This window comes from Podarcis liolepis (assembly GCF_965112155.1).
Source record: "Podarcis liolepis genome assembly, chromosome: 15".
Taxonomy (NCBI): domain Eukaryota; kingdom Metazoa; phylum Chordata; class Lepidosauria; order Squamata; family Lacertidae; genus Podarcis; species Podarcis liolepis.
This window is the reverse complement of record NC_139566.1, coordinates 28354606-28371444: the sequence shown is the minus strand read 5'-3', so window position 1 is coordinate 28371444 and position 16839 is coordinate 28354606. Positions and strand designations below refer to the sequence as shown.

The 16839-nt window shown below is 48.9% G+C and overlaps 2 protein-coding genes across 4 annotated transcripts; one reads left to right on the top strand and one right to left on the bottom strand.

The window, feature by feature from the left end:
- Window positions 1–1447: 1447 nt before the first annotated feature.
- Window positions 1448–6930, bottom strand: SNRPD3 (small nuclear ribonucleoprotein D3 polypeptide). Its single transcript, XM_083478962.1, has 4 exons — window positions 6778–6930; window positions 4838–4987; window positions 2745–2937; window positions 1448–1612 (listed from the first exon to the last, which is right to left on the bottom strand). The coding sequence occupies exons 2-4, from the start codon at window positions 4961–4963 to the stop codon at window positions 1551–1553; spliced, it is 381 nt and encodes a 126-aa protein (XP_083335088.1). The 5' UTR covers window positions 4964–4987; window positions 6778–6930; the 3' UTR covers window positions 1448–1550.
- A 172-nt stretch (window positions 6931–7102) lies between these two features.
- GUCD1 (guanylyl cyclase domain containing 1) lies at window positions 7103–16221 on the top strand. Of its 3 annotated transcripts, none has more exons than XM_083478897.1 (6): window positions 7103–7560; window positions 10013–10097; window positions 12073–12181; window positions 13379–13470; window positions 13804–14045; window positions 14370–16221. In XM_083478897.1, the coding sequence occupies exons 1-6, from the start codon at window positions 7521–7523 to the stop codon at window positions 14459–14461; spliced, it is 660 nt and encodes a 219-aa protein (XP_083335023.1). In that variant the 5' UTR covers window positions 7103–7520; the 3' UTR covers window positions 14462–16221. The 3 variants fall into 3 exon arrangements, with proteins under 3 accessions (XP_083335023.1, XP_083335022.1, XP_083335021.1); XM_083478896.1 differs by having other exon boundaries at window positions 12073–12238; XM_083478895.1 differs by having other exon boundaries at window positions 8022–10097; window positions 12073–12238.
- Window positions 16222–16839: the final 618 nt, after the last annotated feature.

The window sequence follows — 16839 nt, the reverse complement described above, 5'->3', positions numbered from 1 at the left end:
GAAAAGTTAAAAAGCTTGCTACACTGAAACCGAACTCCATCTGCTACAATTTAAGTAGCAAACCCCACGTTTGTCTCTACTAGGCGTTTTGCTTTCTGAGCTACTTGTAATTTTGCTAAAAATCCTGAGATTTAAAATGATGTCCTTCAACATCTACAGCACATAAAACACCTGCAGGCTGACCCACTGGAAGCAGCAACAGTCGCCCTGAAGCGAATTTTTACTGGGAGATGCCCTCTACCATCTTGTGTCTTTCCACATTAGTAATAGGAACCCCCTACCCTGAATGTTACTGTGGTGATGGCACTGTCTCAGGGCTGGGAGGTGCCTTAAAAGCCCTCCAAGGAACTGGGTCAGGCAATTTTTGGGCAGGCTGGGAGGTGGGACTGGATTCCACTTTCTGATCTGAACAAACCCATGCAATGTTGGGCTGCAACGTTTCTCTCTCCCGAAGCAGCAGATTTTTCGTCCTCTGGTTTCCCTCCCTCTCCAGGCTGTGTGTGAAGGCAGAATTATGACTGGCGCATTCCCCAGCCACATCATGATGCTGCAAAGCTTCCAGGCAGCTCGCGGAGAATATTTGCTCTAAAAATCTTTGGGTTTTATCAGGAGCCAAGTAGTAGTAGAAGTAGTTGCACTAGTAGAAGGCATGTGTTGCCTGTGATTTCCCTTGGAGAGGATCTTGGGTAGCCTAGCTGGGAATGGTCTCTGCCTTTGAACTTCCAGAGCTGCTGCCTCCCTCGCTGGGCCACTGGGATGATTCAGAAGGCTGCCAATGAATATGCTCAGGGGTCACATTACAGGTTAAAAGGAGATACCTCTAACATCAAATATGCAGCACACTGGCCTCATCTGCACTGGCAAAGCTATTGCTCATCTACCTCTCCTCTGTGCCTGAAAAAATCCCCTCCAAAGACCCCACCCAGAACAATGTTCTGGCAAAATGAACAGCCTGAATTCAGTCTGCAGATGCAAGCTCATGCAAACGGTACTCGCTGAAAGTGTGCAAACTTTTTGCAAAGGACGCCGCTTCAAACCTAAATAAATAATCAAGGTAAAGTGTGGTTTTGCCTTCCAATGTTTTATTTCTTACTAAGATCATCTACCATCCAGTTCTTGGAACAACCCATCTGCTGGGCCCTGGGAGAAAACACCACCATCTCCCAAGTTGCTGTTATAAATGGTGGGTGAAAAATCTGAACTGAAAATCAACAGGCTCATAGCTGACTCACAGGCAAAGGTTAAAAAAGAAGCCGCCTCAACTGACCAGTAGCATTGGCTGCTGAAAATCAGTCTGGAACTGGTGCAGAAGCAACGGGTACAGCATGATAGTAGCCTTTCTGTCTGTCTGCCCTCATCTCCTGGGCCAGGCTTATTCACCTTGTGTGGCAACATCAAAGCAGTACCCCCCACAACGAAGTTCATGCCACACAACGGAAGCTGTCCCTCCATTTTGTAAGAAACACATTTATTGAATAACACAAAAGCCCATCACCACCACATTTTACAACTACAGTTTTCAATTCATTGAGAAAAGGCTGCGTCCGAAGTTACCGCCGCTTCTGGAAAATGTTGCCACGGCCCATGCCACGCCCTCTTCCTCTGGCAGCCACTGCAGGGGAAACAACAGCAAACAATGCCATAAACTGAACAGGGGAAGCGCAAACCCTGTAAGAACATTCAAGAAGGGTTCCCTGCTGAGTCAGACCAAAGGCCCATTGACTGCAAACTGCTGCTTCTGAGATGATCTCGAGGAGAAAAACATGGCCGTCACATAAACACACCTCTGCTGCTTCTCCGAAGCAAACAGGATCTAGATGCAGTTTTGCTTCAGCCATCAGGACCAGCAGCCACTGACAAACCCACCCCACTTTTAAAAGGCATCTAGGCCATGGACCACGTCTGTGGCAGCATATTTCATAGCTGCTTGTGCATTGTAGGAAGTACTACCTTTTGACTATCCTGAATCAACTTGGAACCTTCCAAAGGGGTCAGCTCAGCCTGCAGCATCTGCTGCCAAGAGCCAGGCCTTCCATTCTGAGAAGGGCCATAAGTCAGCATTAGGGCTGGGTGGTATATTGTCCAAAACTGACTGAAGTCCATAGCAAGATAGCAGCTTCACAATTTTTGACCTGGCAATATATTGTGAATCATGATGGATGTGCACGTTATGCAAAAATCATGATGCGGGGAAAACCATGAAGCTAGCTTATGCCTCTGCATAGCTCCATCCTTATTTCAGACATGGTGATATACAGTGGTACCTTGGTTCTTGAACTTAAATCTATTCCAGGAGTCCGTTCGACTCCCGAAACCGTTTGAAAACCAAGACGCGACTTCCAATTGGCTGCAGGAGCTTCCTGCGGTCAAGCGGAAGCCGCATTGGAAGTCCGGCTTCCAAAAAACGTTTGCAAACCGGAACACTTCTGGGTTTGCGGCGTTCAGGAGCCAATTTGTTCAGCAACTAAGCCGTTCCGGAACCAAGGTTTGACTGTTTCGGTATAACACGATGTTTAGCTGGTGATATACCATGATGTTGAAAACCCAGCCCTAGTCAGCAATGGAGAGCAGAAGGTCCGAGATTCAATCCTTGGAAGCATCTCTCAGTATGGGCAAGAGAAATTCTGGTCTGGTGACCCACTGCTGCCAGTCAGTGTAGGCAATACTGAGCAAGCCGGACCCCAATGATCTGACACAACGTAAGTTGGCTTCCCATGCAGCACGCAGCCTGCCCCACTACTTACCCTGGGCTTTCAGGATAGCAGCTTTGCCCCTTCCGGCCCCAGAGCCCTGGTTTTTGTTCTTCATACTTTTCAGCATTGGTGCATTTTTCAGCATATCGGGCAAGATGAGGAATCTGATTTTGCTCCCCCGAATATACACCTGCTCTAGTTGCGCCACGCGCCCATCTCTGTAGGTCACTGTGATGTTGGACATCTGGAAAGAGAGAATGAGTGGCTGAACAGGACAGAGCCTTTGAGAAAAGAAGCTCAACGGCAAAAACGGCCAGCTGGTTCCTAAAATGGAAAGGCTCTCTGGCCAAGTATGTCATATTGGCGAGTTAAGACAAGTGAAAAGCATTTTGCTTTCCCATTTCTCTGGATGTGTCTTTAAAGCAGCAAGGAACAGCCCTTGTTTTCAGATTAGCTTGAGAACAGCAGGATAGGTGCAGGAACAGACGAAGCAGCAAAGTCGCCAGCATCTGTATGTTGATCTCAGTTCTCCATGCCTTATTTCTTAAATTTTATCCCCACCCTTTAATAGCCAATCAAAATTCCTAGGGCAATTACGGAAATGTTTTTTTAAAATACAAATGTGATGGCACAGGACAAAGAAGTCACAGCAATTATTATTTTTTTAAAAGCATTAAGAAATCCTCAATGTTTAACAGCCTGTGGAGTAAATGAAGCAGATGTTCCAAAGTATCATACTGGAGAGCAGCCATTGACAATCCAATGCCCTTCAGCTGTTTTGTACTGCAAGTCCCATCAGTGCCAGAATCATATGGTGGTGCCCGCTGGGGCTGAAGGCAGCTGTGGTCCAAAACTGGTGGAGGGCACCAGGTTGGTGAAGACTGCCAAAGAGGATATACCAGGAGAGCTCTGCTTTGTTTAGGGAGTTTTTTCTGGAGTAGCAACCTAGGCTCAGGGCTTTCATTTTACTCTTAAGAGCCCTTGTGCCCACCTCAGCAGATAAGAGTCCTCGCCCACTCCTAAAACCTCTTCTGCATCAACTCAACTGGTGTTGAGGGCGACTGAAGCCCATGAGACCTTGAAAGAGGTAACCAATGTGGTACCCACCAGATGTTGATAAACTATAACTCCCATCAGTCTCAGCCAGCATGGTCAATGAAACTGTAGTTCAGAACATTGGGAGGCTCCAGGGAGAGATAAGCCCAGGGGTAGGTGGCAGAGGGTATGATCTTGGCAGCCATAGAATCACATAATTGTGGAGGGTACCCCAAGGGTCCTCTAGTCCCACTTACGCAAGGTAGGAAATTTAAATAAGAATAGCTGGGACAGGTGGGCAGGGTAATAATAATAATAATTTTTATTTACACCCCACCCTCCCCAGCCAAGGCCGGGCTCAGGGCGGCTAACAAGCAATAATAAAAACAAGTTGAATGAAGGTTTTTCGATAAAAAAACTTTATAGGAGTTTATAAAATTTAGCATGCCATGGAGAAAGTGGGCAGAGGAAAGTTTCTCCCTCTCAAAGCACAAGAATGTGGGGGCTTCCAATGAAGCCAAATGTTGGGAGATTCGGGACTGAAAAAAGGAAGGACTGATCCATTCGGCGCAGAGTTAAATTGTGGCACTTGCTACCACAGGAGGCAGCAATCACCACCAACTTGGGTGGCTTTGAAAGAAGACAGGTCTAATTCACAAAAATGAACTTAGCCCTTAATCTGTGACACACCTTCCTTGTAGAGGTGCACTTGGCAACTTCATTATACAGTTTTCTGTGAATGTTGAAGACACATCTCTTGACCCTTGCCTTTAACACCTGAGGTATATATTTTCAGGACGAACTCTATTTTTTGTGATCGTATATTTTTGTAATTGTAGGTTTTTAGAATTTCTTTTTTATGATGTATTTTTAATTGTCACAACCTGCTCTGGGAACTTAGGGGGAAGGGGGAATGACCAATCACTCAATTACTTTGGTGGCCAACTCATGTCTTTGCATTCTCTATCAGGGAAGCCCCAATTACGGTTTTCTTGATTTTTTAAAGACAAAGCTAAGACCTCCCACAACAGATGAAGACCCAAAGCGGGACATTTTGTTCTGGCCACATCCTCCTAGCCACCCATCACCACTTTTCAAAGCCCACCTACCTGACAATTCATGTTGTCTTCAGCCTCAATGAGCTTTCCACGGTATACTTCTCCTGTATTCGTCTCACAGGTCACAATATGACCCTCTGCTTCATGCAGGACTTTAATTGGCACTCCGATAGACATGACTGAAGCTGGGTGTGTTCAAACCTGAGAGAGGAAGGGGGAAATGCAACATCGTGTTAACAGCTTTTGTTCCATGGCTGCCCCTTCTTAAGAGTGTCTTGGACTCCCAGGAAGTAAGGTACAAGGGTAATGACATCTATAGAGCATCTGAGGAAGCATCACAAAACTCATCAAGCAACATTGAGGATCATCAGAATAGAGTCAAATCCAGTGTGATTGAAGCAGAAAACAAACCCACAGCAGAGAACTAGGTGGTAAAATTTTTCCAAAACCAGAGGTATAATGGGAAGTTTGGCAGGGGGAATGAGGTGCAAATCTGCCTGTCAGGCTATATTGTGCTCCTCAGAAGAGCAAGGCATGCTTCATGTAAGCACCAAATATTATTTATTATTATTATTATTATTATTATTATTATTATTATTATTATTATTATTATTATTATTATTGCTGCTGTTTATTCAGTTTACAATCCTGTCCTCCATACAATGCGAAGGCAGGTTAAATACTAATAATATAGCTGCATATAAAACATTAAAGATAACTAAACTTTAACACAGACACCAATAACATTGACAAACAGCTGGTGTTCAGAACAGAGCCACTGGAACTCAGCTCACCCACTGTGCAGGTAAAGGTAAAGGGACCCCTGACCTTTAGGTCCAGTCGTGACTGACATCGGGGTTGCGGCACTCATCTCGCTTTATTGGCCAAGGGAGCCGGCGTACAGCTTCCAGGTCATGTGGCCAGCATGACTAAGCCGCTTCTGGCAAACCAGAGCAGCACACGGAAAAGCCGTTTACCTTCCCGCCGGAGCGGTACCTATTTATCTACTTGCACTTTGACATGCTTTTGAACTGATAGGTTGGCAGGAGCAGGGACCGAGTAACGGGAGCTCACCCCGTCACGGGGATTCGAACCGCCAACCTTCTGATCAGCAAGTCAGCTCTGTGGTTTAACCCACAATGCCACCCGCGTCCCTCCACTGCCCAGAGTCTGGCCAAAAAGACTCATCTTCAATTGCCATCCAAAGGGGGGAAATGTTGGTGCTAGCTTCACCTGAGATGGAGGAGCATTCCAGAGATCAGGGGGATCATAAAGCAGTTATTACATCCTCCCCCAACCTCGAGGTGTCTAGGACTACAGCTCCCATCAGACCCAGCCCGGTATGCCAAGCTAATTCTGCGGCCGATGGAAGTCGTAGTCCAATACAGCTGTATGACACCAGGCTAGGGAAGGCTGAGAATGAATCGGGCCTGGCCAAGCCAGGAGCCCGTACCTTCGACGAAATGCACCAAAGGGTCTCGGTTAAGCACACGCAAAAATATCCCCTCCACCATACACTAACACTGTGAAATCAGTGGGGTGTTTTTGGATAGTTCCCCCCCTTCCAGTTGAAGGAATTTCGGGGGGGGGGGCTGACAGCCCTGCGTTAAGCCCGCTTCCTTAGGGGGTGGGGAATACGTTCCCCTACCCAGTGCCCAACCAACGTGGCTCTCTAGTCGGTACTACTCAGGAGTAGGCCACTGAAATCAACGCACTCCAGTGACCTGCCTCCACTGGGCTGCATGCAACTAAGTCCCACGTACTAAACTCGCGGAAACAGACGTGAGCGACTAAATTCCAAGGGTCTACTCTGAGTAGGAATGCAGCAGTCCTAAGCGGGGCCTGGGAGCTCCGCGGGTCGAGCGAGGGCAGCTCAAACCGAGCCCCCCCCCCCGGAAGAAACCGCGAGGGAGGAAAGGAGGGAACCTCGCTTCGCGGGCCGGGCTGGACTAAGCTAGGCCGAGCCAGGCCGGCCTCCCCTTGCAACTCACCGTCAGGCGCTCCCGCTCTCCGCTACGGCGTGCCTCCGTTTCCTCGCCCGCCGGTGTCCCAGCATGCAGCGCGCCTCGGATAAAGGAAGTCGCCCGAGCCCGTCTGGGCCTCTTGTGTTACACGCTTGAGGAGTCGCCCGGGAAACGAGACCCCTGCTCGACAGTTCCGCTTGCTCTGCCCGTGAGGGGGGGGGTACACCACCAGCGACACCCCGCCACGCTTGAAGCCTCCTCGCCGCCGCCTTCCCTTCCCATTTCCTGGGTGCTTACTGAGAGGCGAGAGGGGGGCCACCTCTTTGGGATCCTGTCAGCGACTACGACTCCCATCAGCGCCGAGCCTTGGCCGGCCCGGCTGAGGCTGCCGGGAGTTGTAGTCCAGCGGCCCCTGGCAGGCCCGGCCTCCTCCGCCGCCGCCCCTGGTCGCTCCTTGCGGGGTGGGAAAGGGAGCCCCCCCCCCCGTACGTCCTCCCGTCCCGGTGCCTGCCGGGCCTCACCCCTGGCCCCGCTGGAGCCGGCGGGAAGGCTGCTCGGCGACCACCGAAGGAGCGAGGCGGGCCCGGAGGGAGGCAGCCGCTAGGCCTCCGCTGCGGGCTCCGCCTCCGCCGGGCCGAGAGGGACGGGAGGAGGAGGAAGAGGAGCCGCCGCCGCCGCCGCCGCCGGGGGAACCATGCCGGCCCGCGCCCTGCCGAGCCCCGCGGCCGCCCTTGGCCCGTGAGCGGCTCCCCGTCGCCCGCCTCGCCACCATGAAGAGCCCCAAGGAAGACGCGCTCGAGTCGCCCGCAGGTCCGTCAGGTCGTGGGGTGGGGGCCCTGCCGCCTTGGGAAGGGGCGTCCGAGCATGTGCAGAGTGCTGGGGAGTGGGGGGCTGGCTGGCTGGCTAGCTTCCGAGGAAACACGTCGGAGCCCAGTAGAAAGGGGTCCCTCTGCCGCCGCGCAGCCTGATCCAGGGTGTGGGGTTAGGGTCGGGCTGCGCAGTCCGGAGCTGGCTTACTGCCCCGCCGGACGCTCCCAGGTCGGGCTGCACCTGGTACGGTGACAGCCGCCCTAAAGCAGCAGCAGCTACTAGTGCTATTGGTGTTGGTGGCTCTCTGGACCATTTCCGGCTAATGTCGGGGCTTCTGAAATCTCAGCGGACCTCCGTGGGAAGGTGGCCTTTAGAGCAAGGATCTCATACTTGGCTTCCAGGCTGAGAGGAGTGGGCCCGCCCGAAGTGCTCCTGCAAACTTATATCTTTATGGTGTTTAGGCCACTTTCAAGAGTTCGGGATTCCAGTTGTCTCCATCGCAGCATTCAGTTAGAAACACACATCCGCTGTCTTATTTTCCAGCACGTTTTGCATGACCGAAAGCAGAGTTGCAGAAGCGCTAAAGATTCCTCCATAGGACCATGAGACAAGCAATGACATCTTCCCCTGAACAAACCCCCCTCCCCCATTGCTTTGGGCTCTGTTCCAATTTACTTACTATATGCTTCATTAAATTAATACACTACTTGACTGTTTTTTTTTAAAAAAAGAGCCCTCAAAGCAATTTGGGCCTTGATTCCGCCGGCTGGCAAGTGTCACTGGTCTCTCGCCGCTAACGGAGTCTGGCTGAAGATCAGGCAAAGCAGGCTGGGGAGGCTTCTGCAAGAGAGCTGCTTTTATTCAAACTGGATCAGTTGAAATGTCTGTGTTGCCCCTGGTCCTTTTGAAATACAGTATTATTATTATTTCCTAAATACACCAGCCTACCCTTGAAGAATGCGCTGCATGTCCAGAGCCAGAGGGCCAGAACTGTCCTGACCTCCCTCAAGGCTCCCTTGAGTCAGCCTCAGTTGGTTGGAAGGAAGCCAGCTGAGTCCCCTCCCTGTCCTGGGGCTCTAGCCTTTCCTGTACCTTTAGTCCTGGTAACCTGTCAACACAGACTTTTGTCCCCAAAGAGCAACGACTCAATTGAGCAAGAGTCCCGATGACTAGACATTGCTAAGGGCATAACTGGCAAGGAGTTTGCAAACACAAAAAGTGGGTGGCTCTGTTGATGCTTTTTTTACCCAGGAAATGATGGGCTCGTTGCCAGGAAGATTTAGAAATTATTGTGCTGAGCTATTGGCCTCTGTAAAAACCAGAAACATCCAAGTCTTTCATCAGCACCTCTGTGACATCCTTTGCTGTTCACAATACCTTGCATTTCTCCCCTAACAGAGCAGCCAACCTAGTCATCAGGGGTGACTAGCTGTGGCGCTCCATATTTTTTTAGACTCCATCTCCCATCCATCTCAATCAGCATAGCCACTGGCCAGGGATTATGGGAGGTGTAGTCCACAATCCTGTCACTTCCAGGAGATGCGGTCTGTGGGTTGGGGGAAGGGGTCCCAGTTACCGAAGACGCAAACCTTCACTAAAGCACTCCCAATGAGTTCAGGCACAGCACAATCCAAACAAACCAAGGTCATGCATAGAGAACCAACCTAGGTGCAAACGCAGTCCAGAAATGAAATTAGGCAGCAGTCCAAGGTCAGTATATCAGGAAGTTCAGGCCAGGTACAACATAGGAAAAAGGAGCCAGAGACCTGTGTTGTTTCCAGCAACTGGAAGGCTCAAGAGGGGGAGCCTTATCTACTCTGGCCCCAGCTGCTGCCAGTGAAGGAGCATCAGGGATTGCCTACTCACAAGGAGACCCTGGGCCCATAGGTGCTTACTGTGGTGTTCCTCTTCAGCCTAGAGGTCAAGCTTTCGGTGCTGTCTCTCTCTCAAAGGCTGGGGGACAGGCACCTTCGTAGGATTCTTCATCATGTATCCCCTTCAAGGGGATCCTCAGACTGGGTTTCAGGCACCCAGCCTGCTCCTCAAGGCCCTCATCTTGTGGGGGTGCCTGGTTGATCCTCCCAAGAGCTCCATTGCTTGTACCAGTTCAGGGTTAGGTATGACAAACATCTGCAAGGCCACACGTTTCTCATCTTTGGTTTACACCACTGGGAGGGAGGTGGTTTTGGCAGATGGTGTGGGTGCAGAACTGATAAATTAGTCCAATATATCCAGGGGCAGTTATGATCCCATGGTATATTACTGTGAAACCAAGTTCTTGGGCCAGATGAAACTAGACCCCCTGGAGTTGTTTTAAAATGTTGCAAACTGATGTCTTTGGCATGGAACAAAATAATATTTTTTTCCTGTTAAAGGATGGGTGTGAATGTAGAGAAGAACCTTAGTTGTGCCAAATACTGTCTTCCTGATGGTGGTGTCCTCTTTCCTGCAGTGGACAATGTGCAGCTGGACGTGCCAATCCTTCAGCAGCTGTACCACTGGGACTGTGGGCTGGCTTGCTCCAGGATGGTTCTGCAGTAAGTCCATTTTTGGTTGGGGCTTATTGGGGGTGGGGAAGGAGGCGAGGTGGCTGGTGGCACTTTGCAACAAGTTGCTTCCAAGGTGGGAAGGTCCCTAGACCTCACCCAACTGCCTTGGCCCTCCAGTGAGTGCAGCACAACTGACCACAACAGCAGCTCCTCAAGCATGAGAAAAGGAACTGTGGAGGAAATGGCATTTATGTCTGACTGTGACAAAGAATGGGTACAAAGGTTGTTATATTCATAATGTAAGAACTCGGGTTGGCCCAATAGAAGACACTCTTGACTGGGCCACTCAGCTGACTTCCTTTTCAAGTACCGTATTGCTCTATAAGACCCACTTTTCCCCTCCTAAAAAGTAAGGGGAAATGTGTGTGTGTCTTATGGAGCAAATGCAGGCTGCGCAGCTATCCCAGAAGCCAGAACAGCAAGAGGGTTCGCTGCGCAGCGATCCCTCTTGCTGTTCTGGCTTCTGGGATTCAGAATATTTTTTTTCTTGTTTTCCTCCTCCAGAAACTAGGTGCGTGTTATGGTCTGGTGCGTCTTATAGAGCGAAAAATCTGGCAATTGCCAGCAACTGGCGGGTTTTTCCTCTTTGGGTTTTTTTAGTCTGTTGCCGTGCTCTTGTGTGACTCCCGTAGAAGCCACCCTGCCTCTTGTGTTCCATGAATAACGGCCACTACAGTTTTCCATCTGCCTCTGCTGTGCTGCCTGCTGGCTCTCGGTCTTTTTTCCCCCCTTTTCCTGCTGAACTCGTCTTTCCTTCCACAGAGGAACACGAGCTTTAGGTGCAGGAGAGTGAAATGCCTCTTTAGAGGGCCACTTAGTAGATATGAAGCAGAAGATTTTCATTTCTCTCCATCCCTTCTGCCAAGACGCTAGCCTGCCCGCTGGTAATTTCCCCTCTTGACTACTGTAACTCCCCCTCCCTCCCTCCTTCCTGTACCAAACTGAATTTCCAAGAGTGAACTTCTTGCCCTGTGGATCCAAGCCTTTCTCTCCCCCCCCCCACTCCCCTGTTCATGATGGAATGTCAGTGATTTCTCCTCTATTGTGGCCCCTTCCCATCATCCCGTGAATGAGCCGCCCCTCTCCCCAAAACACCTCCTTTTTCTGTGTCTGCGCTACCCACCTCTGCACAGGTCTGGCTCAGGCATAACCCTGGTTTGGAGATTGGGAATGTGCTGTCAGCTCATCTCCTCTCCCTTTCCCTGTGTTGTGCATGAATGCCTCCATTGTTTAACCAAAACTTAGTATAACACCCTTATTAGAGCTGTGTTGAGAGCTAGCCAGGATTGCCAGGAACCAGAGTTTGCAGAACAGCCTCAGACTAACTTTACAATGCAGTCTTAGTTACCTGAAGTTGGAGTTAGTCCCAAAACAGATGTAAAGGGCAAAGCAAATCTTAGGAAGGGGGTGGCGGGAGAGAGTAGGCAAGCCCACAAAACCTTCCCTCCTATCTCCTTACGCCTGGACCAGACCACATCGTTGGTCTCCAAGGGACTTTCCATTGGACGCCTATCAAGTTCCTTCCCTTCCTTTCAAATTCTGGCCTGTTGCGAGAACATTCAAACTGTAGATGCCATGCCTTCTTATGTGGGACCCGCTGTATTTGCATTAATGGGGATGGAGGGGGATTCTGTGGCCCTCCAGAGGTTGCTTAACTGCAGCTCGCATCAACTCTGACCCCACCACTGGTATTAACAAATCTGCTTGAAACAGCTAGAAGAGGGTCTTTTCCCCAATATGCTGATATGAGCCAACTCACAAAAGGAAACCATTGTTTCATCTCTGAAATAGAATCCGGGGGGACATTCTCCACCCCTTTCTCTTGCTCTCAAGTTTGTCCATTGTGCAGGCAGGCCCTGTAGCGTCCAGATTCCCTTCTGTCAGGCGACACGTTATAAGCTGCGCTCTGTTCTCTCCTGATCCCTCTTCTTCACCATCACCACTTCCTCTGATTTTGTCCCAGGTACCTGAACCTCCTGAATGACGACGAGTTCCAGAAAGCCATTCAAGACCTCCAGATGACGGAGAGCATCTGGACCATCGATTTGGCCTACCTGATGCGTCATTTTGGGGTGAAGCATCGTTTCTGCACACAGACCCTGGGGGTGGACAAGGGCTACAAGAACCAGGTCAGCTTCCTGGTTCACTCAAATGTTGGTGCTTTGGCCAAGTCTGGAGGGCAGGAATTCTTTCCTTTCTTTCCTTCTCTAAGGATGATGATGATGATGATAATGATAATAATGATAATAATAATAATAATAATAATAATAATAATAATAATAATAATAGGCTTGTGTTTTGGCACTCATGAACCTTTCCAGCATGTTTGATTTTTGGAGCTTGAAATACAAAGTACCCAATGGCATTTTATGATAACTTGTGTCTTTTAATTTGTGGTTTTTGTTTAATTGTTTTTACTCACTATTTTTATTTGGTGCTTTGTTCATGTTTGGAAAAGGCAAGCTTTTTTTTTTTTTAATGGGACAGAATCCATGTTGATTTTTCAGATGATGTTTCCGAAGTTCTTTTGCGTTGCTCTCCAGCTGTGAACTTTGCCCTGCTTCCTCGGTCCAAGGGGGACTCTCTTGCAAGCTGTACCTGAGACCTGGACAGCCCTTTCTCTAGGTTGCTGTGTACAGTTCTGGCCGACTTACCTCAAAAAGGATATTGTAGAGTTGGAAAAGGTCCAGAAGAGGGCAAGCAATGAGGTGGAGCGACACCCACCCAATGAAGAAACATTGCCATTTTGGGAGCGTTTTAGTTTAGAAAAGAGGCGAGTAAGAGGCAACACCATGGAAGTTTTATAAAATTATGCATAGCATGGAGAAAAGTTCTCCTCTCTCTAATACTAGAATTTGTGGACATCCAATGTTGTTAGATTCAGGACCGAGAAAAGAAAAAAGAAAACTTATCCATGCAGCATATAGTTAAACTGGTGGCTACTAACCTAGATGGCTTTAGAAGAGGATTCGACAAATTCAAGGGGGAGGGTTATCCATGGCTACTAGCCAGGATGGCTATGCTTTTGTTCCAGTGTGGCAGGCAGCATTCCTCTGAATCCGTTGCTAGAAATCACAGGAGTGCTCTTGTGTTCAGGCCCTGCTAGTGGGTTTCCTACAGGCATCTGGTTGGCCACTGTGAGAACAGAATGCTGGACCAGATGGGCCATTGGCCTGATCCAGCTGGCCTCTTCTTATGCTCTTATGTTCTTAGGTTTCTTACCCCGAGAGGAATCTGTTCTGACCAGGCTTGTCCTCTTCCTCCTTCAGTCGTTCTACAGGAAACACTTTGACACAGAGGAGAACCGAGTCAACCAGCTGTTTGCACAATCCAAAGCCTGTAAAGTGCTGGTAGAGAAACGGTGAGCTCTCTCTCTCTCGGTCGAGGTTTATCTCCCCATCCCATGGACTTCTTTACAGATGCCACAGCTGTTTTAATGCAGAGGCCTTCACCAACCGGGTTTCATCCAGATGCTTTGGGTTACAACTTGCGTCAGCCCCAGCCGTAGGATGATGGGATCCAACACATCTGGAGAGCAGCAGGTTGGGGAAGGCTGTTGCAAGCAGCCATCCTGTTCAAATGGGCTGTGGACCTAGTGACCTGTTCCAAACCTCCAGTCCTGTGGTGTCTTCCTTGTTAAGATATCCCTAAGAGACCCCAGTGGACTGACTTCTCCATCTATTCTCCTTCACAGCACAGTGACTGTCCGGGACATCCAAGATCACCTTGCCCAAGGCCATGTGGCCATTGTGCTGGTCAACGCCGTCCTGCTGCTCTGTGACCTCTGCTCCAACCCGGTCAAATATTGTTGCTTTCTCCCAACCGGCCAGAAGTGCTTCTGCAGAAGTCCTGACTACCAGGGCCATTTCGTTGTATTGTGTGGCTACAGCAAAGCCTCAGGGAGTATTTATTACAACAATCCTGCCTATGCTGACCGTGAGTAGCCACCACCCTTTATTTCAAATAGGGGAAATGTGGTAACCGGAGAACTCTGGCATGTTAGCTCATTCCTCTCTGCAACATTGTACAATATTCTGGGTTGATGTTGTCCTAACCATTTCCTGGCTCGTGCCTCAGGAACATGAGCCATGCCAGGTGGGTCTGTCTGGTCTTTTGTCTCTGCAGCAAGACCATGACTGCGCGGAGGGGTGGGGGTGGAGGTGAGTGGGTTGGGGCTGTTGAGTCAATGGCCCTGCCTTCCTTCCAACAGAGCCTTAACCCCTTGGCCCCCTCTGAGCCCATTTTGGTCCTGCCCCACAGGAACATGCCGAACCAGCATCAATAACTTTGAGGAAGCCAGAACCAGTTATGGCACCGATGAGGACATCCTGTTTGTTTACAGAGACAGCTGACCTCTTGGAGCTGCCAGGGCTTCCACGTCCATCACTGGCCAGCTTGCAACAGCAGTAGCAGCAGCAGCAGCCTTGTCTCAGGGCTGCAAGAGACTTTGCTCCCACACTGCAGCAGGACCACAAAGAAGGGATGCTTTAGACTAGGATCTAAACTGGTATTAAATTGTTTTGTTGTGAGCCACCTTGGCAGGGGAGGGAATGTATCCAAAAAGACAGGCTCCAAATTGGCTGAAATAAATACATTTTAGATTGGGATCTACTCCTAGATCTCTGGGTGTGTTGCAGTAGATCAAGAAGGATGTCAGATTCCCAGTTTTGTAATTGCAGCAATGTGAAAGACTCAAAAGGCCAGGAGTGGGTTTTTACATCTGGCTCCAGTTGGCGGGCCTCCAGGCTATATTTGGAAATAAAAAGTAGATCCTGCAAGTGTGAAATCTGCCCTGCCCTGTCTCTAAACCTACAGAGAGCAGCATGGCGGTCCTGTTGCCATCTTTTTAGTTTTGATGATGATAATGAAGATGAAAATAGCTTGTGTATAGCGACTGTAATATTTAAATGTATGTGTGTATTTTTAAAATTTGCACATTTTGAGAAGTTTTCAAATGCGGACTTGGACTTCTTTTCCTGTTGGCCCCTTTTGACAGGAACAAAAGTCTTAGTATTCTCTTCCACACCAAATTCATGAATTCCCCCTGCCCAAGAGAAGCTCAACACAGAAAGGGACAAAAGTCAGTCCTCCTTTCTATACTGTAAGGGCTGATCTTTCACCCAGTTTGGGCATCTAATAATCAGGGAACAGGTAACATAAACAGCCTAGGATTATTGGATATTGGGGGAAGGAGCAACAAGAGGAAGTAGTCCACATACGTATACCAGCATCACCTGCAAACCACAATGTGTGGATTCTCACAGCTACTTTTGACGCATAAAGGGTTTGTGGTAGCCAGGGCCTTTTTCATGCGGTCAGGTGGTTCTTTCTGAAAGCAGGGAATTAAAAGGCATTGCAGTTGTAACTGCAGAGCCTCCAAAGTGGTTGGATGAATCAGTTCTTTGCATACCATCAGTTTGTTTTCAGATAATCTCAGTTTAATTGCTGTCATGTTGAGCGTTCTTTTTTAGTGAGGGGCTGCCAAATCGTGATTGTACTAGGTCCTCTCTAAAGAAATTAAAGGTTTTAAAATACAAGATTGGTTAGAATCTCTTGATAACTTTGACCCCAATCCAGCACAATTAACCTTTGTTTAACACATCAGTTGCAAACAGCTGTCAGCCAGGAGACGCTCTGAACACAGAGTATCCTCCATCACCAGCGCTCTTTAGTGAGAACTGGTGACAGCTCTTCACAGCCCCAGGCTTAAGGCTAGTGTTTTAAGATAAAAACCTATGTTTGGGTCAGATCCATTTGGCCCTAGAAAGCAGACCTGAACTACTTGCTAAAGCAAGTGCAGCTGGCAGCAGCATGACTCCAAAGTCTGGCTAGGGAGGGAAACTTTGTTACATGTTCGAAAGCTGTAATTTGAGGCTGGGATTATGTTGATAAGAAGATTTCTTGAGGACTTCCAAGACAACCCAGCAGCTTGGCTCAGAACTGCTGTTTATATAATTGGAGGCAGGGAAATTTCTCTTGGCTGCAGTTCAGGACGATTCTAGCCGGAGTCCAGACTGTTCTACCTCATCACACTGCACTCATGTTTTTGGATTCAACTCAGGGATGTACATGGCTTCCCTGCTGGTCAAAAATAAACTTTGATATTGTAATATCTACTTTGTGTTTCATTTAAAGTACTGTGAGGTCCTATTGTGGGGCAGAAAGTTATGAGTGATGTGTTAAAGATGTGCCGGAGAGGGAGACTGTCATTTCTCAACTCCAGCAAGAACATTTTAAAGGAGTTGAGTATTGGTGAAGTTACATTAAAATAGCATACATTAAAATACATTAAATAGGAGCTGAAAGTGAGATGAGCAGCACTCGAAAGGACTTGCAGCCTTCCAGATGTTGCCCTCCAGCTCCCATCAGGCCCAGCCACTGTGGCCAGATGTTCTGGGGACTGTGGTCCAACATCTCGAGGGCCACAGGCTCCCCACACCTGCTCTGAATTATTGCAAAAGCAAGTATCCTGTTCCACCAGAAGTAGAGATTAACCTGACATTTCTGTTTGTGCATTAATGGCTTTTCCTTATGGCAGGACCCAGAGTTCTCTATGCCACTTAGGGACTTTGTGCAGCACCTCCATTACAGATGACTGTATGATTCCAACTTTGGAGAGCTGATCCCCCTCTCCCTCATTTTTGCAGTGGGACAGCTGAGAGCTATGCTGCCCTGTAGGTCACAACTGTCATCATAAAGTAGACTAAGCCCATCCTGCAAAAAGCAAACC

Bases quoted from the DNA above. Each gene is read 5' to 3' on its own strand.
- SNRPD3 (XM_083478962.1), bottom strand. From the start codon at position 4,963: ATGTCTATCGGAGTGCCAATTAAAGTCCTGCATGAAGCAGAGGGTCAT. The intron at 2,938-4,837 runs GTAGGTGGGCTT...CTCTCTTTCCAG, and splicing joins AAGACAACATGAATTGTCAG to ATGTCCAACATCACAGTGAC. The intron at 1,613-2,744 runs GTAAGTAGTGGG...TTTCCCCTGCAG, and splicing joins TGCTATCCTGAAAGCCCAGG to TGGCTGCCAGAGGAAGAGGG.
- GUCD1 (XM_083478895.1), top strand. From the start codon at position 9,937: ATGGGTGTGAATGTAGAGAAGAACCTTAGTTGTGCCAAATACTGTCTT. The intron at 13,471-13,803 runs GTGAGCTCTCTC...TCTCCTTCACAG, and splicing joins AAAGTGCTGGTAGAGAAACG to CACAGTGACTGTCCGGGACA. The intron at 14,046-14,369 runs GTGAGTAGCCAC...CCTGCCCCACAG, and splicing joins CAATCCTGCCTATGCTGACC to GAACATGCCGAACCAGCATC.